The sequence below is a fragment of the Dromiciops gliroides genome, chromosome 3, assembly GCF_019393635.1.
Source record: "Dromiciops gliroides isolate mDroGli1 chromosome 3, mDroGli1.pri, whole genome shotgun sequence".
NCBI lineage: Eukaryota > Metazoa > Chordata > Mammalia > Microbiotheria > Microbiotheriidae > Dromiciops > Dromiciops gliroides.
The window spans coordinates 370,133,023-370,157,073 of record NC_057863.1 but is presented as its reverse complement, the minus strand read 5'-3'; the positions used below and the strand labels follow the sequence as shown (position 1 = coordinate 370,157,073).

General features: G+C 35.0%; 1 protein-coding gene across 1 annotated transcript in view; it reads right to left on the bottom strand.

The window, feature by feature from the left end:
• The window catches only part of LRP1B (LDL receptor related protein 1B), a 2,279,180-nt gene that overhangs the window by 1,277,468 nt on the left and 977,661 nt on the right, over window positions 1–24,051 (bottom strand). Inside the window, 2 exon segments of the mRNA XM_043994810.1 lie at window positions 7,019–7,147; window positions 17,516–17,635. Coding sequence (XP_043850745.1) covers window positions 7,019–7,147; window positions 17,516–17,635 — 249 coding nt within the window.

Here is a 24,051-nt window from a genome sequence, read left to right as displayed (position 1 = left end):
CAGCAAATTAGTAAACATACCTCTCTTTAAATCATAATAGCTTTGAACAACTAATGACTTACAAATCCCCGGAAGTATTTCAGAGAACAGCTGCTCAAACTCCCTGAAGCCTGGGACAATGTGCCCTCCACCTTGGAAGAAGTACACTATTTGAACAAAGAGTTAAAAGTCAGGAAATAGGCTGGGACAATGAACAAATATAAAACAATGCTGACCCTAGAAAGTTTCCATAGTGACAAGGAAGAGCAAAATACATCCTCAGAATATAACAAAGTCAAGGCTTCTATATCCAAAACTTCCAAGAAAAATATGAATTGGTCTCAGGCCATAGAAGTACTCAAAAAGGACTTTGAAAATAAAGTAAGAGAAGTAGAGGAAAATTGGAAAGAGAAATGAGAATGATGCAAGAAAATCATGAAAAAAGTCAACATCTTGGTAAAGGAGACACAAAAAAATACTGAAGACAATAGCACCATTTAAAAGACTGGGCCAAATGGTAAAAGGAGTACAAAAAGCCAATGAGGAAAAGAATGTCTTGAAAAGCCCAATTGGTTAAATTGAAAAGGAGCTACAAAATCTCTCTGAAGAAAACAATTCAGTAAAAATTACTATTGACCAAATGTAAGCTAATGACTTTATGAGAAATCAAGAAACAATAAAGCAAAACAAAAAGAATTAAGAAATAGAAGGCATGTGGATGTGAAATATCTCATTGGAAAAACAACTGAATTAGAAAATATCATTTGAAAAATTATTGAACTACCTGAAAACCATGATCAAAAAAAGAGCCTAGACATCATCTTCTAAGAAATTGTCAGGGGAAATTGCCCTGATATTCTAGAAGCAGAAAATAAAATAGATATTGAAAGAATCCACCAATCACCTCCTGAGAGTGATCCCAAAATGAAAACTTTCAGGAATATTATAGCCAAATTCCAGAACTCTCAGGTCAAGGAGAAAATATTGTGAGCAGCCAGGAAGAAACAATTCAAGTATTGTGGAGCCAAATTCAGGATAACACAAGATCTAGCAGCTTCTACATTAAAGGATCATAAGGTTTGGAATATGATATTCCAGAGGGCAAAGGAACTGGGATTACAACCAAGAATCACCTACCCAGCAAAACTGAGTGCAATCCTTCGGGGGGGGGGGGGGGAATGGGAATTCAATGAAAGGGAGGACTTTCAGGCATTCTTGATGAAAAGACCTGAGCTGAATAGAAAATTTGACTTTCAAATATAGGACCCAAAGAAGCATAAAAAGGGAAATGGGGAAAAGAAACCATAAGGGATTTTAAAAGGTTAAACTGTTTACATCCCTACATGTGAAGATGACACTTGTAACTCATAAGAACTTTCTGATTATTAGGGCAGCTGGGTGGAGGAAATTTAGACAGAAGGCAAAGGTGTGAGTTTAATATTAAGGGATGATATCCTTAAAAAAAATCAAATTAAGGGGTGAGAGGAATGTACTGAAAAAAAGGGAAAGGGAGAGGTGGAATGGGGTAAAGTATCTCACATAAAAGAAACAAGAAAAAGCTTATACAGTGGAGTGGAAGTTGGGGAAGTGCTGGGGAGTGAGTGAACCTCCCTTTCATCAGAATTGGCTCAAAGAAGGAATAACATACACACTCAATTGGGTATAGTAATCTATTTTACCCTGCAGGGAAGCAGGAAAGGAAGGAGATAAGGAGGGGGCAATGATAGAAGGGAGGGCAGATTGGGAGAGGGGGCAGTCAGAAATAAAATATTTTTGAGGAGGAACAGGATGAAAGAAGATAGAAAATAGAGTAATGTCATGGGCAAGCAATAGGATGGAGGGAAAAATAGCTAGCAATAGTAACAGTGAAAAGTTTATCTGACAGGCCTCATTTCTCAAACATATAGAGTACTGAGTCAAATTTGTTAAAATAAGAGCAATTCCCCAGTTGACAGATTATCAAAAGATATGAAATTTTCAAAAGAAATAATCAAAACTACCTTTAGCCATATTTAAAAAAGAACACTAACTCACTATTGATTGGAAAGATGCAGGTCAGGCCAATTCTGGAGTACTACCTCATACCAATTAGATTGTATAATAGGACAGCAGAGGAAAATGACTAATGTGGTAAGGGATATGGGGGAAATGAGACATTAGTGTACTCTTGGTGAAATTGTAACTTGGTTCAAACATTCTGGAGTACAATTTGGAGCTATGGCCAAAGGGCTATAGAACCATGCATACTCTTTGACCTAGTAATACCACTAATAGGTCGGTATCCAAAAAAATATGAAAAACAAAATGTTGACTTGAAAATTGAGGAGATGTCCATCAATTGGGGAATGACTGAACAAATTGTGGGATGAAATTATGATGGAACACTATTGTGCTATAAGAAATGAGGAGCAGGATGCTATCAAAAAACCTAGAAAGACTTACATGAGCTGATGCAAAGTGAAATGTACTGTATACAAATAGCAATATTATAAGATGATCAGCTCTGAATGACTAGGCTATTTTCATCAATACAGTGATATAAGACCACTCTGAAGGACATATGAAAAATACAGTCCATCTCCAGAGAAAGAACTGGTGGTGTCTGAATACAAATTGAAGCATATTTTTACTTCCTTTTTCTTAAGTTTTTTTTTGTCTGTTTTCTTTCACAACCTGAATAATGTGGAAATGTTTTGCATGCATACACATGTCTAACTTATGTTGAATTGCTCGCATTCTTAAGGGTGGGGGTGGGGATGGAGGGAGGAAGATAATTTGGAACACAAAACTTTAGGAGATTTTTTTTTTTGGTGAGGCATTTGGGGTAAGTGACTTGCCCAGTGTCACACAGCTAGTAATTGTTGTGCCTGAGGCTGGATTTGAACTCAGGTCCTCCTGAATCCAGGGCCGGTGCTCTATCCACTGTGCCCCCTAGCTGCCCCACACAAAACTTTAAAAAGCAACATTAAAATTTGTTTTTACATGTATTTTGGGGAAAAATAAAATTCTAAATAAATGAAAAAAGATACTTTTAGATGTTTTACTGGTGTCCTTCAAATTGTACCATATAAGTAAATTTGTATTCTACCTTTTGCCCCAATAAGATTACTCTCTCCTCTTTTTTCCTTTCTTGTCCCTTCTTCCTCCTTCTCTACTTTCCTCTATCAGTAAAAAACTGCAAGAATGAAAATTACCCACAATCCATTCGGGGTTAAAGCCTGAATAAAGTTAACAGGAGGAAGAGCAAGAGGGGAAGTAGAAAACAACAAAGATGATGACAACTATGATGATGATGATAGTAGCCAGTTTGCTATATGCAAAATATTCTTGTTTTAAATATAAGGGAGTTTACTAACTAAAATTCAATATAACCTACATGTCTCCAAAAACCATGAATACCAATGTCAAATTGTAATATGAAAAAATGCAGATACTTCAAGAGATTTAATGGGTTACATTGTTCTACTGCCTCATTCACTTCATGGTAGGAAGGGGCATTCTTCTCTCCTAGCGCATTCCATTTCTAGTGATAATACTGAAATCCATCATTTATAGTTGCTTAGTGCTTTTGACTTACAGTGTAACAAATGCCCTAGTGAATGAATATGTTTCTCTAAGTTGTTGTTTAACTCTCAGTGAGTACCCAAGACACTGAAAATTAAAATCCAATCAATCTGGTTTTTGATGGGCTTGAGCAGTTAGTGTTGTAAAAGGGAAGCAGCTAAGATGTGTCATTCCAACTTCCAGGCTCTGCGTAAACCACCTCTCAGCCTAAGCAACTTTAAGTTCAACTTACTTTTCTCTACTACTATCAACATTTCTGAAAAGAAAGTTCAAATAACCATTCCTATTTCAGAGTTGAGAAGTAATTAAATCTGTACATAAAAATGCAAAAATATACAGGGACATGCCCTAGGTGCCTATAGCTGTTTTGACAGGTATTTTAACAATCCTCTTTCAAAATGACAAGTCCTAACATTTGATTCAAAAATTACTGGCATCTAATTCATGTGTTTCAATTCCAATGTAATGAACATTTTGCTATAGTACTTTGAAAATAACATTATATGTTCTTGTATTTCTCCTCCCACACAGCACTATTTAAGTACATATATTTGAAACTAATTTTATTTTTTCATCTACATGACAGAAATTCTTTATTTAGAAGACATTCATTTACTCATGGATTGCCAATTTCAGGGCAGGCTTATCCTTGAGATAGCTGACTTTATTGGGTGATTTGAAGAAGCCCTTCATTCCTAACAATATCTCTTTCCTTTCCTACCAGAAATGAGCATTCTTCAGTCTGTAAGGATCTTCTGTACACTTCTGTATTTTAATTATATTATGTTCCTGGGAAGAGGAACACATGAACTTTCTAATACTTTGCTAAAGTTTAGTCTATCTGAATCTCACTAATTATCAATTCATAAATCTTAAAATCAGATTAATACACTTGGAAATAGGGGCCAATAATTCCAATTAATACTTGAACAAGAAACCCTTCCACATCTTAGGCAAATGGTCATCCAGAGCTTGAAGATCTTAACTGACTCCCAATGCAGACAATTCCATTTGTGATTGAAATAATCATTAGGATATATGTTCTTTCATCAACTCTAAGTGCAATTGAACAAGCATTTGGGAAATAATTTAAATCTGACTCTCTGTGACTTTCAGCTTCAATTTCTATTTCTGTCCTCTGCATTCAACTTGCCCAAGTATAACACCTCTTCTATTGGACAGCCCTTCATATATTTAAAGAGCTATTTTATCCTCCCTATAACTTCAATTCTCTGAGCTAACTATACCTAGTTCCTTGAATTAGCCTTCCTATAGCAATGCCTCTAATTTCTTCATCATGGTCATTGGCACTTCTTAAAACTCTAGAACCTAACAATAAGCTGCCTAAACTGTGGTGCCCAGAATTAATACATTACATAAGATGTGGTCCAACAAAAGCAGAGTATAGTAATATTATTTATTTTATACTGATACTAAGGTTCTCTTAATGTAATCTATGATTTTTGTTGGGAGTGGCACAAGATAGTTGTGTGTCTTGGGGTTATGCTGGGATTTTTTTTTTTTTTTGGTTTTAAATTTCGACTTTACTTTTTTAGAGGTAGGGAATGTTGTTCTTGTTTTATCATTCCACTGACTAAATTTAAGCTTGTAGCCCATTAATATACTGAGATCTCCTTTATAGGAACAATTATCTAACCATTTTCATCTTGTATTTGTTCACTTAATGATAAAATATGAGATAGTTCTGGGATGCAGTTAAGTACTTTGATGGATGTCTAGATCAGTGATCACTAAGAAGAAAGAATGACAAGGATTCCTTTACTGATTCACCAGTCTCATCAGTAGAACAAGTTGCACATATGATAGTATGTGACCTTGACAAACCTCTCATACACAATTCTCATTCTCTCTCTCTCTCTCTCTCTCTCTCTCTCTCTCTCTCTCTCTCTTTCTCTCTCTCTCCTATATATATATATATATCACACACTACAATAATTGATGTAATTATTGTCAACAAAAATGAAATGTTTAAATACTTAGATAAGAACTGCTAATATAATAATCCCATGTCCATACTCCCACAAAAGGATTCTTTAAAGATCTCTTTTTTCAAGGCAAAAGGGCAGTTTACTCCATATAATTATTGAAATATTTGGTTAAACTTTCTGTTTTGTTCTATGTCAGGTACCAGTTTGTATGTCTTATAGACTTTTAACCATTAGCTATATTTAGCCAGCAAATAATTCTCTTAGGGTCTGGACCTCAACAGAGCTTCACATGGTAACTATATATGATGTAGCTCCATAATCCAATATTGTATTCAAGCCAGTGACCTAGAGGGGAAAAAATTTGTATATTCCATTATCAATTCCAAAGTTATCAAATCACCTGGGTTCTACATTATATTACCATCTACCATTTAACTCCTGTAACATTCTCTCATTCAGAAGTGGCATCCTCATGGAGTGGAGAGAAAGAGAAGAAGCGGTTTAGTATGTGGAATTTATCAGATTACATACTATCCTTGTGTATCCACAGCAATATTTTGTGAATCAATAGAAGCCACAAAGGATAACTGTTTTCCTCCTTTAGTCCATCAATATTTTAAATCTGAAATCTCAGTGGAAGGAAGACCAAAACAAGAACATAAATATACTCAAACCTAATTTCCTCAAGGTTTTGCCTAAAAGTATAACTTTCCTAAGCCACTTTTACAACTCCAAGAAGAAAAAAAGGAAAAAAAATAAAAATTATTCCCATACAACTACATAGATGATTTTTAAAATTAAATACATTTTTTGGAAAGAAAAACTGCATCATCAGTGAGTGAAATGTTTAGTTTAATATAGATTCAGAAAAGAAAATCCCATTTCATGCTTAATTTATTAATTGTTAATAAAAAGGGGAAAACTTCATTAATTAACCAGTACAAAATAATATGCAAATTCATGAAATGAAATCAGACTTCGGGGATATTAGAAGCTAGATAGAATCTCATGTGTAATATCCCAAGCGATTACCCCAAGCTAACTATGCTTAAGCTATAAGTCATAGGCAATTGTTATCAACCTATTATAGCTTAAAATCAACAATATTTATTGATATCTCAGAGTTTGAAAGGCACTTTATAAAAAGACTATGACATCAAGCTCAATCCCTATGAAGAGAGAGGAAAAAGATGTGGAATATGAAATGTACAAACTAAATGGCAGTGATCCTCTTTCCGACTCCCTAATAGTCTGATCTGAAATAAATAGTTCACATCAATTAATCTCTATTTTTGAACTATTTCCTGCTAATAAGAAACCTTCCTTAACTAAAGGAGTTTTATAATGATCACTGACAATTGAAAGAGCTATCCTAGGTTTCCAATTATGGATCGGTGCATTAAAGTGAAAGAAAATCCATCTCTACTCAGTACATATGGCTCTAACTCATTTATCCGGGAAAGAAATAGAATGAAAGGAAACAAAAAAATTAAGGTTTGTGAAGGACATGAAAGATTTCAACTTACCGTTTTTGGCCTTGCAAGATTTGTTGTCAAGTTGCATTAGGTATCCCTCCACACAGCTACAAACATATGACCCATATGTATTTATGCAGGTTTGGCTGCAAGTCCCATATACAGCACATTCATCTTGATCTAAAAGGAAAATTGGCATCATTTCTAAGCAGCTACATTCATGTGGAATTCCTTCTGTCTTATAGTGACCACATTTACATCAAACTTTGGAAATATTCTTTTCCATTAAGAGGCAAAAGTCAATTACAAAAAGACATCAAACCCACATTATTTTTTTTAAAGTAAAGTCTGTTTTACATGGTCAATTTATAAAATTAATAGGAAGGTTAAACTTAACTTTGAATGGCTCCTCTGTAAATGATCAGTTCTATGATTAGGAAGGGAGTCCTGCTTACTCTCTAGTAGTCCTTGGACATTTTTTGCAAATATGTACAGTAGAACTTCATAGCCAAAGCTCAAAGGACATCAAGCTATTATTGAAAATAAAATAACAGCTCCAGAATCCAAATAAAACCCCACTATATGGACCCATGATGAAGAGCTGAAAAGGAACTTTGAAATAATTTCAGCCAATAACTTTTACAGATGTGAAGGGACACAGCTATAAAGTACTAAAGTTAGAATTTGAAGACAGTATTCTGATTCCAAAGCTTTTCTTCCTTCTAAAATACCAGTTGACCTGAAATAAAGTGTTTTGAGTGTAGATACTGCCTTATTTTGTTTCTATTTTCTATCTTCTACCCTTTCCTCCTCTGATAGTTCATGGTCACACATTGGATGCGTTAATAGTTTGTGTGTGTGTGTGTGTGTGTGTGTGTGTGTGTGTGTAGCACTTGGGGTGCTTCATTCCCATCATTTCATTTGGTAATCATAATCTGTCATTAGAACAAAGTAATGTTAGTTGTATTATTACCATTTTACAGATGAGGAAACTCAAGTTTAGATGGGATAAGTGACTTACCCAAGGTTACATGACTAATAAGTGTCAGAGCTACTACTCAGATCCAGACTTTCTGACTTCATATTCTTATATAGGATTATTCATCTAAAACTAAAAGAACTTTAGAAGCCATTAAATCTAGCCACTTCATTTTACAAGTGGGGAAGCAAACTAAATTTTAGATAAATCAGTGACATCCAAGGTCACACAGGTTTGATTTAAACCCAAGTCCTCCGACTTAAAACCCAGTGCTATTTTTCTAATATTATACATGTATGTTGTTGTTCAAACTTTTTTTTAGTTGTTCCTGACTCTTTATGACCCCATTTGGGGCTTTCTTGGCAAAGATGCCAGAGTGGTTTGCCACTTCTTTCTCCAGTTCATTTTATACATAAGGAAACTGAGATAAACAATGTTAAGTGACTTGCCCAGGGTAACATAGCCAGTAAGTGTCTGAGATCATATTTGAACTCAGGAAGATTAGTTTTACTGATTCTAGATGCAGCACTCTATTCACTGTGCAATTTAGTAGCATAACTATGCCAGCTATTTAATAGCTAATTATTGACTAACTAGGTAAACAGATAGTACCATCTCCACCTTTAAAATGTGTTCCTGAGCAGTTAGTTTTTTTTCACAGTACTGTGCTAGGCGTCTGTATAAAGATAATAACATACTGAATACAAACTCTCTAGGATAAATGTTCCCAACCTAGAGTATATGTACCCCTGGATTATAAGAAAAGCTTGTTTCAGGGGTATGGGAAATATCTGCTAAATAATTATATTAGAGATAAGGATAAGGACTAGAAATGCAGTTTATTTGGCATAGGTAATTATTGAATAAGGAACCTTCCACCATCAGTTCAGGTCAGGACCTTCTCTACAACTTAAATACAGTGAAATTGGCTAGAGCACTTGTCTAAGGTTACATAGCTAAAATGTGTCTGAAGTAGGACTTGAACCCAGATTTCCCAGACTTTAGGGATGGCTCTCTATATACTATGTCATGCTGACCCTCAAATAGCCAAAATGCATAGCAAATACTATAATTTATTTCCTTTCATGTTGAATAGAAGGGACAAGGAGATTTACTGAAATTCAAGGGGTTCAAGCATCAAAAGGGAGAGCTCCTGCTCTGGAAGTACATAATTGATAATAGACAACAATGATGAAGCCAAGTACATAAAGAACAGTCAACCAAAATGAATTGACAGTAAAACATTTACATTATGCTTAGGTCAAAATGTGATATATTGCTAATTATGATTAGCATATGAGAAATGCCACAAAATAAATCATTCAGGATATAGGACTAGAAAAATGTGAGATACAGCAAATTGAACAGCTCCAGTGTTGCACAAGTACCCAAAGAATTAAAAAAAAAAAACATAAGGAGAAACCCTTAGCACCAGCACATTGCATGAATCCTCTGGGGTATATATGAAAAGAGACAGACAAGAATTTTAGAGGATGCAAAGGTGTAACTGGGCTGCAATAATTACTACTAGAATTTCATATAAATAGTAAGAACTTAATAAATAGCCATGTATTGATTGATCAATGCCACCATGGTTCCATTGAGATATTTGATGGATATTAGTCAATGATGAGTAATTGCTTTTTTTGTAGGAAGAAAGGACAAACATAAGTGAATAATGAAGGTGGGATTGTAGGGACTGGAGTTGAAAACAACTGAAAAGAGGAGCTAATCTTGCATACTTCTAGCTCCCTTCATGGTGGCAAGGATTGATTTCTCTTGCAGAGATTCTTCAGCCTGATTTGATTGGTTCCTTCTTCAGACCTTCTGAAGTGGTTCTGCCATCAGATATAGCACAGATTTATTGTCTTTTGCTATATCCTTTTAGCAACAACACATGGCTGTCACTTTGACAGGATGCCCCTTAATCATCTCCCAAACTGTATTCAATCATGCACTTTTAAATACTGCAATTTCTTTTCTGTGACCATAGAGGAGTGAGTGAGTGAGTGAGTGAGTGAGTGAGTGAGTGAGTGAGTGAGTGAGTGAGTGAGTGAGCAGGTAACATGACTCTAGGATTCATATGATTTTCCAGTCTCATTGCTGGAGATTATAAAGAAATGTGGCCTGTCTCCACTCAGTTGCCTTCATGATTATATATTATTAAGTTTGACATTGAGTACTGAGTTGAGGCTTTGTCTTTGTCTAATGATTGAGCCAATTCAATCTAAGCAATCAAAGCAGTTAGTTGTGCATGCAGATACCACACAAAAACTGGACTATTTAATTGATTCAAAAGCAGTTATTAAATCATTATTATATGTGAGGGATTATGTCAAACACTGGAGATACAAAGAAAAAAGTGGAATAGTCCCTTCAGTCAAGCAGCTTGCAATCCAATGCGGGAGGCAACAAGTTACCAGTGATCTCTTTATTACCAAATTCTGCTCATGGTAGTTAAAGTCCTCAAAAGAGATAGCAACATTAGGTGCCTCCACTTTCTCTCCTCTCAGTCTCTTCATAACCTATATCACTCTGGTTTCTAACCTTATCATTCCATGGAAACTATTATCACCAAAGTTACTAACATTTAGTTGCCAAATCCAGTGGCCTTTTCTCTATGGTCATTCTCTCTAACTTTTCTGCAGGCTTTAACTCTGTTGATCATTCTCTTCTTGATATTCTCTTCTCTATAAATTTTCCTGACACCACTCTCTCCGGGTTCTCCTCCATCCTTTATGACCACTCCTCTATCTCCTTTTGTTGGATCTTTGTCCACTTCATAGCCACTAACTGTGGATATCCCACTGGACTCTGGCCCAGGACATCTTCTCTATACCCTTGTTGATTTAATCAGCTTCCATGGATTCAATGATTATCTCTATGAAGATGATTCTGCAAATCTACATATCTAGTCTTAACATCTCTACTGACCTTTAGTCTTGCATCTCCAACTCTTATTAGACAGCTTGAATTGGATATTGTGTAGACATCTTAAACACAGCATTTTAAAAAGTGAACTCATTATCTTTCCTCACACCACCATCTTCCAAGTTTCCCAAGCTTATACCTCTTCGATTAAATATAAATTCCTTTTGGATTCAAAACCCTTCACAACCTAGTATCTTTTCACTTGATATTTCTAACCTTCTTATACTTTACCTCACCTACCTCCTCCACCCACTTTTTGATCTAGTAACATAAGCCTCCTTGTTGTTCCTAAAAGTTTTACAGTTTACCTCCAACACTGTATTTTGAATGACTATCCCCCATGCATGGGATGGTCCCCTTCCTCATGTCCATCTTCTGGTTTCCTTGGCTTCCTTCAATTCCCAACTAAAATCCCACCTTCTTCAGGAAAGTCTTTCCAAATCTAACTAAATTTTAGCACCTTCCCTCTGTCGATTACTTACAATTTATACAGTATATGGTTTGTACATAGTTATTTGCATTTTGTTTTTCCTATTATAATGGGCACCTCTTTAGGTCAGGGACTGTTATTTCCTTTCCTTGATATCCTCCACATTAGTACAATGCATGATACATAGTAAGCACTCAACGTTTTTGACTGACTGATATAAGCATATTGGTATATGTTTGTGTGTGTGTGTGTGTGTGTGTGTGTGTGTGTGTATAGAAAAATAGGGGTAGTAGACAAGGAAGGCTTCATGAAGAAGATAGTTCTTAAACTTAACTTTGAAGATAAGGGTGAGGAGGGAATCAAGAAAGAAAACCATATAGGAAGTGGTATATAAGCTATGCTGTCATTGAACTAATAGGATACTAAGCTCAAAATCTTACCTCAGAAATCTGATACTTATGGGTTATTCATCTCAGAGGCTCAATTTCCACTATTATAAAAGATAATAATTACACTTAAACAGTGAATCTTGTAGGTTTACTGTGAGCTAAATAATTGTCATACTATATAACTGTGAGTACATATTATTTAGAAGACATTTTTGTCCAGATATAGATTAGAGTAGATGATATCTGGAATTGTTTTGAATCTGAGATTCTGTGACAATATTCACTGGGCAAAGACCTTGGTATTCCAGTTGCCTATAAATATAATATGTTTGGATAATATGGTGTGGCAGACTAAAAATTTAATGAGATTAGCTATATTTAGCCATATTTATAGACATCTTTTGATTAGACATAGAGATTTTGTAGTTCTATTGTAGTCTGCCCTAGTCAGACCAATGTTTTAGGAAAGACATTAATGATCTTTATCATTCTGAAAGAAAATAATAAAAATGATGAAATATGAGAAACTATTCCATTCAAAAATGGAATGGAATTGGAGATATTTAGATTTAGAAAGAGAAGATGAAGAAAACAAAAAAAAATTCTTCATATATTTGAAGGGTCATCAGATAAAAGAGGAAATAGACTTTTTATCCTTGAATATAGTCTATATGCCTTAGACCAAGGGCCAGGAATTTGAGTGAAATAGATTATAGTTAAATATGAGGAAGATATCCCTAATGATTAGAGCTATAGATGAATGAATGGATTGTCAAGAGATAATAGATTTGGCATATCTAGTGATTTTCAAATAGATAGTGAATGACTACTTCTCTGGAGTATTGAAAATGGGACCTAGGATTTGCTTTGGAAAAAAAAAATTCCCTGTGAAGTCCAACTCTGAGTCACTTTGATATTTCGAACCACTTATCTCCTGACTCCATGGCCAGTGCTTTTTCTGTTGTTCCACACTAAGCTTGCCTGCTTGACAAAAAGTAAAGATTGTCAACTCCAAAAAACTTTAATGTGATATTTCTTTGTAAAGGTCGCTGACTGGAGACAGCTAGGTGGTGCAGTGGCCCTGGATTCAGGAGGATCTGAGTTCAAATCTGGCCTCAGACACTTGCCACTTCCTAGCTGTGTGACTCTGGGCGAGTCACTTAACCCCAATTGCCCCACAAAAAAAGAAAGAAAGAAAGAAGGGAGCTGACAGCCACACAATTGCATCTCTAGAATTATATACTAAGTATTTCAATTTACATACTTAAAACTATTCCCTGAATCTGGACAAACAACTTACTTTGGTACCATCATGCATTGCAGGTGGGCCACAGAATCAAATCCTTTCATCACATTTAAGGGAATTTAACAAGTCTTGCTTTTGAAATTGTTTTTGTTGTTGTTGCTGTTGTTATTTCTATGTAGGTAAGTGTTCAAAAACATGCTGATAAAATGGATTTGTTGAGGCAGGTTAAGAAAAATCACTGACACTGGCATTTAAATGAATGCAAATTAGTTTTCATATAACTGCAAGGTATCTGAAATAATTTCTTATAATGAAGTCCTCCCAAGAAAACAAGTCCTTAATTTTATCTTACTCCTCAGTTCTCTCCCTCACCTCTTCACCTGGCCTATTTTTCCTCTGGTAGGACACTCGGGTAATTAATTTGGAATATGCTGTCCAGTTTCTATTTGTCAGAAAGGGGAGATTCATCTAATGGTGATATAATAATGGGATTTGGAAGATGCCCAGGGGCCCCACCGGAAGATTAATTTGGAATTGATTGAATTGGATGAGACTGAGAAACTGACTGAGAACCTACTTAAGATTGATAAAATTGAGAACATGCTGGCTAGCCCTGAGTGGGGTGTTGTTCTCAGAGGCTGTGGACTACAACATCAACACGAGACCACCCTCAACCAATCAGCTTGAAGGACCTCACCTTTCAGGGATGGAGACAGGAAGCAGGAAGGTGAGGGTGGCTCACTGGATCAGTCTTTTTTGTTGTTGTTGTTCGGACTTTGACTTGGCGGTAGGGAGAAAAAAAGGGAGGGTCCTTCTTTTCCTGCAGAACTGGCTTGTGGTGGCAGAACTTCACGTGGGCTGCGAGGTAAAGGGAGGTTTTCTCTCTGGCTATCTCACATAAATCTAAACTAGAGTTTTCCAACTATAACTTCTCTCTCCAGTATTACTAACAGTTTCCTATTTGATGAATCCAATGGCCTTTTCTCAATACTCATTCTTCTTGACCTCTAATGGTTTATTTTTACCCTGTCAATAATTTCCACATTCTGGACAAACTCTTCTCTCTTGAAATCCATAGTACTTCTGTCTTAGTTTTCTTCCTACCAGATTCATTATTTCTTTTCAGTCTCCTTTTCTATGTCATCATTTTTCTGTTTTTTTCCTGTCCGTTTCCGGCAAGGCTCTTCCCTGGGCCCTTTCTCATTCTCTAAATATACTCTTTGCCTTTATGAGCTAGTCACCTCTCATAGGCTCAATGATCATCCATTTTATAAACTCCCAAATACATATATCTAGTCCTAATCTCTCTCTCTTCAACTTCAATTCTTTTTACCAATTACTTATTGGACCTGTCCACCTAGATGTTATCTAGGCATTTTAAGCTCTACATACCCAAAACAGAATCCATTCTATTTCCTACCAAACAACAACAACAATAACAACAAAACTCTTTCCCTTCCAATTTCTTTTTTTCTGTAATCCTTCAAATCATTCAGGTTCATGACTTTGGAGTCATCTATTACTCCTCTTTCTCCTTTCTTCCTAATCAATTGTTAAATCTTGTCATTCCTACCCTCATAACACCTCTCATGCTAATCCTCTTCCGTCTACTCATGTCCATCCATTATAGCTCAGGCCCTCACCATCTCTCACCTGGACTATTGCCTTCTAATTGGAGTCCCTGCCTCCAGTTTCATCATTCTCCAAACCATTTTCCACACAGCTACCAAACTGATATTCCTAAAACAAACATCTAATCTTGTTATTCTTTTACTCCAAAAATTTCTAAAGATTACCTATTGTCTCTAAGATAAGATTCTAAATCCTCAACCTAACCTCTATGTTTTGTTTCTCCAGTCTTATTTCAAGTTGCTCTCCACAGATTCTCCGTGTTGCTTAAATTGGTCTATTAGTTGTGCATGCCAATCTAGCCTTTGCCTCTGTGAATTTACATAGATGTTTCCATGAACTTTGAATTTTCTCCCTTATATATTCTGTTTCATAATATCCCTAGCTTCTTTCAAAGCACAATTCAGATATCACTGTGTACATGGAGTACCTCTCTGAAAATGTTATTTAGTAGTATCTTCTCCCTTGTGAAGACACTTCTCATTACCTTGTGTATGCTTAGTTTTCACTTGCAAGTTGTATTTTCCCATCAGAAATGTAAGGTCCTTGAGGGAAAGGTCTTTATAAAAAAAAAACTTTCTTTTTTTGTATCACCAGGGCCTAGCTTAGTATTTAACACACAGAAGTGATTAATGAAAGCTGTCAAAATGAATTGAATTGAAAGGTTTTCTTGAAGAATACATGAGAAGGTAACAGATGGCCTTTCATAGACAATTTTGTAGAATACACTGGATCCCAATGTTTATTCTCATGGAATACAAAAAAGCATCTTATTTGTTCAGAGCAATACACAATCTTGGAGGATTTCCTTAAACAAGGTGTCTGGCATGCATATGTTAATATCATATAAGATTCTCTGTTCTGTAATAATAGTAATGATAATAATAGACATTTACTAAGATTTACCAAGTGATTTACATACATCATTTCATTTGATGTAACCACAGAGACAATTTATTTAAAGATTCTCTGAATAGCAATATCAAATGATGTATAAAGCAGTATTCAACAAATGTTTCCATTGGCATAGATGTTCTGGACAAAATTCAAACAGAAGAAGGTTTCTCTATATATGGTGAACTTTTCAAAGTATTCTCATTTGGGAATGGCATTGTGTGGATTACATGACACTGCAGAGATTGAGTGAAAAGCATGGTCATTCAAAAGGTATTGGCCTTATTATGTATATAAGAAAAAAATCACTAAAGAGTCAATGAATCAATGAATAAAAATGCATTTATTAAGGGCTTATTATATGCCAGTCACCATACTAAGCATTGGGAACAAAAAGTGAAAAAAAAAATGAGATGGCTTTTGTTCTTAAAGAGTTCAATGAAAAAGGAAAAGAAAGTTCTGTTTCCTATCTCCCAGATTATAACATAAAATTGGATGTATGGACGAATGAGTTATATCATTGATACATATATAGAGGAAGGGAAGTGCAGATGACCCATTAACTGTGCTTAGAGCTAAGCAGTAAGAAGATATCATCATATGGAATGCTTTTAAACACATTTCATGATTCAAGCTCTTCATTGCCACAAAAGTTGATATTTTTAATATTAATACTCTATAATACACAGCTATGGCTGTGAATCATGGAGTCACATGATTCTAAAAGAATCAACCTTGCAGTTGCCCAAAGAGCAACAGAAAAATAGGTGGTGAGTAAAAAAGCTTTGATATATTACCCATCATGATTTGTATGCAAAAATTGAAAGCAGCTGTGAATAAAGCCAGCTTTAGAGTTAAAAACTCTGGGTTCAAGTCCGACTTCTGACACAAAATAATAGATAAGATATAGACATATGTAATTTTATCATTATTTTTCTATTACACTATACTACCATACCACCTTGGTAAATTGAGGCCTCAAAGGCACTATGGAGTAATGGAAAGAGAATCAATTTGGAGTTGGAAAATCTTTTTTCAAATCTTGACTTTCCAATAACTACATATGGCCTCAGAAAAGTCACCTAAGTTATTTAGTATTCCATTTTTTCATATGTATATAATAGCGATATCAGGCCATTGAAAAAGGCCAACAGTTCCAGTGATACAACCAGAGAAATAGCCCAAATGCTCTCATCCACATGATAGGCTGAAGTGGAATGATAGAAATAATGAAAATCATTAATATTTATATAGCACTTTAAAGGTTTGGAAATGTAAGTAAAAATACATTATCTCATTTGAGCTGCTAAACATATGTGTGGCAATGTGTTATTATTACCTTTATTTCAAAGAAAGAGAACCCAAAAGAGATCAAATGACTTGCCCAGGGTGACATAGCTTTTAAATTCCTGAGGAAGGATTTGAAGTAAGGTCTTCTTCATTTTAAGTATAGTACTCTATTACTGTAGCCCTTAATTTTCTTTTTTTTTTTAAATAAATTTGCTTTCTTAGTATAAACATATATAAGTTGGGTGATTCCTGGAAACTGGAAGAATTAAATGCAATATAACACGGTCCTGAGGCATAACAGCAATAATGATAGTGATAGCGATAGCGATAGTGATAGCAATAGCAATAGCAACAACAACAGCTAACATTCACATAGTTCTTCAAGGTTCACAAAGTACACACACAAACACATACACAGACACACACCCTTATATGTATGTATGTGTGATACATACATATACATATCTCATTTGATCCTCATAGCAATCCTGTGAGGTAGTAATAGATGTATAAGACACACAGAGTTTTCCTAAATACCACAAATCCAGTACTCTATCCCTAAAGTCACATAGATGACTCAGTCAATTAATTAATCTATATCAATCAATAAATCTAAAAGCATTTAAGATTTTTCTCTCTGCCAAGAATTGTGCTAAACACTGGGGACATATCTAGGAGGTATAAATCTTTGTAGATTGTTTGGTACCTCAATCTCTAAGAAAATAGAATACTGCAACTTAGATTTAAATGCTTTAGTTACCTTTGCAGCTTCTTCCATCATCTGTTATTTCAAATCCATCCTCACAGTAGCATCTTGTACCATTCCTTATAGTCGCACATTTATATTGACAATTCATCTGCTGGCAATTTGGTAACAGTTCTGGAGGTAAAAGACACATAGATGAATATATATTATATGTGTAAACAATTCATTTAGTTTCCTTGAATGTTTCTGAGATTCTTTTTTATTTTTTCTGGTAGTAGAAACTACCTTTATTTTCACTATATTATACTGCCAAGTTATTTTTTTCTTTAAAAAAAAAGTTCTGAATATGTCAGTTTATATTTGCTTCAAACATGATTATTAAGTTTCTTGATTGATCAATGTGGCCTCTTGCTTTTTTGAACCTCATGTATACTCAGTTAAAGTCATTCCTTATAAAATTTAGTAAATTTAAATAATTTCAAGCTGTTTTTTTAAAAAAGCATCCATTTTAGGCGGTTTATTTCATCCCTGTCTGACACATCAATTGACTTTCTATCTTTCAATGGCTTGTTTTGATTTACTAAGCCATGTGTAAACTTTACAGCAATCAATGTGAATATATTCCATTTTAATAATTTATTTTCTATTGGTGGGGCAATGTTAAGGAAACACGGGACCTAATATATTTCATTCTATCAAATAATGACATTTTATCTAAATCATGGCAATGATGTTGCTGAAGCAATAGTTCACAAATCCCAGAAGTAAATTACATTTCATGGAGATAAAGGCCCCCACAGGTTAAACAGTGGCAAGATCAGATTTCTTGCCAAAGTCTGTTGTTATAGAAATCTGATGTGCTAAACTAGATCAACGTTTGGTTGCACTGTCCTACCTTGTAGTGGGGAATTAAGGGCATTAATGAGTTGTGACAAAGTGGCTGCTTCTCTTCCTAGAGAAAATAGTAAGAAATGGGTTGGATAGATATAGTACAAATGATTCAATCCATTCATGATCTGCATATATTTGCAGCAAAACCAGGTAATGTTTCAGGAAAGTTTTAAGAGAATCTCAGAACAACCAGGAAAAAAGAAAAGTTCACTCTGGAGACTGGCTTAAAGCTATTGGACATGTTTCCAGAAGGAGAAAAAATCATCAGTTAATATTTGCATTTGTCTATTGTCACTTTTATTTTAAGTTAACCATAATCCATTTAATGACTGTTGGGTCATGCAAGAAAATCCAACACTTCCAGAATTCTAAATCAGAAAATCCATTCAGAAGATAGCCAAATGAACTAAGGCATTAGACTTAGTCACATCAATTTAATTTAACATATTCATTAAGAATTTTCTATGCGTAATTCACAAAGCTATGCCTTGGGGACATAGAGTCAAAGAAAAGAAAATACCCCTTGCCTTCAAAGAGAATACTTTCATTCCTATAGTAAGGCATATAGGGAATAGATTTAAATTCTTTCACTACTACATTGTAGCAGTTCAGTGTCAGGGAAAAGAGCCCTATATTAGGAGGGTCAGGAAATGAACTATATCCCCTTCTCTACTCCAGGGGTTCTCATGTTTATGCAGCAAAGATAGATAGATAGATAGATAGATAGATAGATAGATAGATAGATAGATAGATAGATAGACAGACAGACAGACAGACAGACAGACATAGGCAGGTAGATAGGTAGATATTTACTATATTAAAATTTTAAAATCTTTATTTAAAGACACATTAAAGTAGCAATGATAAGCCCATTACAAGATAATAGAAACAACATCATTTTATGAAAAAAAATTCTAAATATAAAATAATTTAGAAAGAAGAGGAAATGTTCTACATATTTTGCAAATCTTTTTTATGTCTGGCTTAACAGGAGATAGCTGGATTTTTTCATATCTGTTTCAACATTCAATTTGTTGCAATCTGTTGTTTTGGTTGAAGTATAGGAAGAAAATCTGATTTCACATCATATGTAGTTGGAAACAGGAGTGAGTATTTTAATAGGCTAATAAATGTTTTTGAATTATTACAAAAATAGTATTGACTTTGCAGACCTTCTGGAAAGGTCTACACATCAATTTTGAGAATCACCATTCTACTCCTTACAAGATCTGACAACATTGTTGTCGACCTCAGTTATTGATAAAATGGAATCAGTCATACCTGACATCCCTAAGACAAGAAGTAGAACCAGAACAAGCAATGGAAAGAACAGCTGGTTCAAAGGCAGAAGACCTGGGTTTAAATCCTATGTATGATTTTCTATGCATTTGGGTGTCACTTTACGTCTCTCAGTCTTAGTTTCTTAATCTGTAAAATGACTAGGTTGGACTAGATGACCTATGGCATTAGACCTCTGATTCTATGTTTTGAATTCCTGTCTGGATGTTTATAAAACAGCTACAAATAAATTATTATTGATATATGTATATGATTTTTCAGAAAACAGGTTTGCTATTTAGCTAAGGCTTATTTTATCAAAATGGACTAAGATTACTTTAATTTGACCAGTAAAGATAATTTACTAACAAAAATAGAGTGATTCCATGAAATATGACTTGTGGAGGGAATTCTAATGCATTTCCCAATTTTAAAAGGGTATTGAGTGAATAGTCTTTTCACAATCAGATTGTGTCTTCTCTACCAATAGCAATCATTGATTAAGATGTAGCATGTTATTGATCCCTTCTTCACTAGCATTTAAGTACAGTAGGTCTTGAGCATTTGGAGGGAATAGTTCCAGGCAAGGATCCCTTCCATTAGGGAACTCTTCACCCACATTCAATGTCCAAAATAAAGATAGAGAGATTGATTAGAGGAGGTAAAGGGAGAAGAGTCAGTGAAAAAGTGGAAGGCTGATGTATGATGCTATCACTTCTCCTGCCCTATCTTTCTCCTTTTCTCCTCCACAAGTCATATTTCATGGAATCATAGATGTAGAGCTACAAGGGACCCCCAAAACCATCCAGATCAACACCTTTGTCATGTTAAGGCTAAAATTCTAGCTAAACTGTCTAAAATATCTAATGAGTGGTCGCCAATAAATTATAAGCTTTAGCAAGAGTTAGACTTTTAAGCATTTATTAAGGAGAATAAGAATTTGGTAAAGAGAGAGAAAAAGGCCTAGATTCCTATCTATTAAAGGGAGAGCACATTTCTAGCTCCCTTCGCCGCCAGAGTCCAGAGGAAAGAGCGCCCGAGACTCCGCGCCAGTCTCTTCCTTCCTCCTCCCACTAGTCCGCGTCACTTCCTGATACCAAAGACAAGACTCCTGGTCTTGCCCTCAAAGACCTTCGCTTCATGGGCAGAACTCTTCTACAGTTAGTATCCAGCAGGTGGCGTTATTCCAATCGTTACAGTCATACAAACAAGGAAGCTAAGTCCAAGGTAGTTGACTAACTCATGCAACATTTCACAGGTATAAGCATCAGAGGGAAGCTCTGAAACCATGTCCTCATGACTCCAGAGCCAGTGCCATCCATGCTGGTTTAAGCTAGTGATTTGATTGACTTGGTGCAAATAAAATAATGTTATTAGACTATAGCCTATAAAATATTTTCTGAATATAGATTGAGTTATTTAATATGGGGGGGTTCACTTCAAAAAAGGAACTGAGTATTCAGATATATTTCTCTTTAGCAGCAGGTGATGATGATGACGACAACAATGATGATAAATGAAAGAACTATAAAATTAGCTAGCATATATATGTATATGTATGTATGTATATATGTATGTGTGTGTGTATATATATATCTATATCTATCTATATATATATCACCTCCTATGTGTCAGGTATTGTGCTAAGGACTTTTACAAATATTATCTCCCTTCATCCTCACAAACAAACCAGGGAAGTAGTGCTATTATCATTCCTAATATAAAGATAATAGGGATATTTCAGCAGGATTGAGTTCCTTGCTTAACTCCTGGGAAAAGGCGATAGACTGGAAAGTCTGTTAGGGAAGTAAAACTCTTCATGATGGAAGGTGTATGCAGAGAGATATGCAAGACCACTATGGATGAAGGCAGACTGCTAGGGAGTGTGTAGCCCTCTAGGATCTGAAGCCTGATGTTTTCCACTAATTCTATCAGTGTTTTTGATTGTTCTTAGAATCATAGGTGGGCACATTTTCTGTATGCTGGTGTCTGTGTCTATATCCTGCTCATCCAGATCTAATTATTGCTCCAATTGATACTCTTCAGTGCCAAGCTGAATCTAAGGAGAGAATCCTTAGAAATTATTAAATATATAGCCCAACATTATCATTTCACAGAGGTAGAAACTTAGGCCTAGAGAAGTACAGTAATTGTCCAAAGTCACACAATTAGTTAGTAATGGATTTAGGATTAGAATTCAAGTTTCCCAATTCCCAGACTACTGCTCATTCCAATACACAGTGTGACATTTTCTACTACTAAGAGGAAAAAAATAGTATCAGTGAAATTAAAGGAGAGAGAGAGAGAGAGAGAGAGAGAGAGAGAGAGAGAGAGAGAGAGCTTGTCTATATAAGAGGTAGTCAGCATAGTTTGTGAGAGACTTGAATTCAGAGTCAAGAAGGCTTGAATTTGAACCCTCCCTCAAACACTTACTAGCTATGTATTCCTTAACAAGTCATGTAACCTCTGTCAACCTCAGTTTCCTCATCTCCAGAATAAAGGGAGATAGACTAAATGACTTCCAGAGTCCTTTCCAGCTTGGATCCTATGACTCTGCCTTCTGCACTTTTGTAAATTGTTCTGTTTGTTGCTGATATACACACACACACAAACGTATATACATATATACATAATATGTGTGTATATATATATATATGTGTGTGTGTGTGTGTGTGTGTGTGAGTGTATACACACACACACATAGTGAATAGAATAGAGTTAGGGGATGAGTAGCAACAAAAATACAAAACTGCAAATGGCAAAATTCCTACATTTTGCTCTTGACCTATGGCTTGTTCTCCGCTCTAATAACTTTCAAAGGATTATATAAAATTCCTTGAAATTTAAAAAATATAAACTATAAAAAGTATATTGATTGAAACAAATGGTTCTTTGACTAGAGTTTGAAAAATGCTTATTTTGTCAGTTTAACCCACTTTGTACTATGCACTTATATTCTTTATACTTGTATTTAGTTGTAAAAACACTCAATTTTTATATGATTATATCTTGACATCTTCCGGTGAATGCTTTCTAAAAGTTATAGTCTACTCTGGAGCATCTATTCTACACTGTGGATTGATTTTGTTTATCACTTTCTTCTGTGTATGTGTGTATATACACATCCACAATACACACATATTACATACATATACAAATACATACAAATATACATACATATGTGTGTATATGTATCTCTCTCTCCTTTAATTTCACTGATACTATTTTTTTCCCTCTTAATAGTAGAAAATGTCACACTGTATATTTGAATGAGCAGTGGTCTGGGAATTAGGAAACTTGAGTTCTAATCCCAAATCCATTACTAACTAATTGTGTGACTTTGGACAATTACTTCACTTCTCTAGGCCTAAGTATCTACCTCTGTGATATGATAATGCTGGGCTATATATTTAATAATTTCTAAGGATTCTGTCCTTTCATGTCATCCTTCATTCCCACATACAATAGGGATTTTATTTTTGTTATATTCCTGCCTTTTTATATTCTAGTAAGAAGCCATCTACTTTTGGTGACCTTCCCTGAAGTACACTTGAAATGCAAATATTCTCAAATGTAGGAAAAATAAAAACTGTAGGAAATGAGGATTTTTGCTTATGTGGTCTCCTTGTTTCTATGAAATATGAATATGATCCTCTCAACCCTATATATATCTACATTTAATGTGCTATCTAAGCACAAGCCAATTAACAATTCAGACAAGGCATTTTCATCAAATACTGATGCTATTCTTCCCCAGTCTTTAGGGATTCTTATGTTTTCCAACTGCACTGGGATTTATGAAGCATTTTCAAAAATATGCACTGGTATATGGTTTCTCTAAGCACACAAAAATGAATATGCTGACCTGCCTCTGAAGCTTAATGGGCTACTAGAGGGAGGTGAATAGAACTTTGGCAACCAGATTTCAACAAATGGAAATGGTTACTTTTACTGCTGGACCACTTATTCTCTCATTAGCTCACTTTCATATAAATATCAATAAACCACATTCTCCATATTTTCCATTGTACTATATATAGCTTCACTGGAACCACTTTTGTAGGTTTATTTTGGTGGTCATTATGATCCATTACCTGGATATATACACATTGATCATTAAGTCATGGTGAACGGGTCAAACATGCCAAATTCTAGTTATTTTAATTATCCTGACTTAGTTTGGGCTGTCAAGCTTCTTCCTGCCACAAAGACCCATTTTTATCAGTACCAATCTTTTTTCAATGTTATTGTGAGTCATGAAACAGGACAGTCTCCAAAGAACTGGAATTAGAAAAAAAAAAAAACTCCTCAAAGAGCAATGGAGAAGCAGATGGTAGGGTGGGCAAGTTGTAAAACATTAAAAATAAAGAATTAAAAAGGAGACACTTAATGATTACATCGGAAATATAGAAATGAGAAAC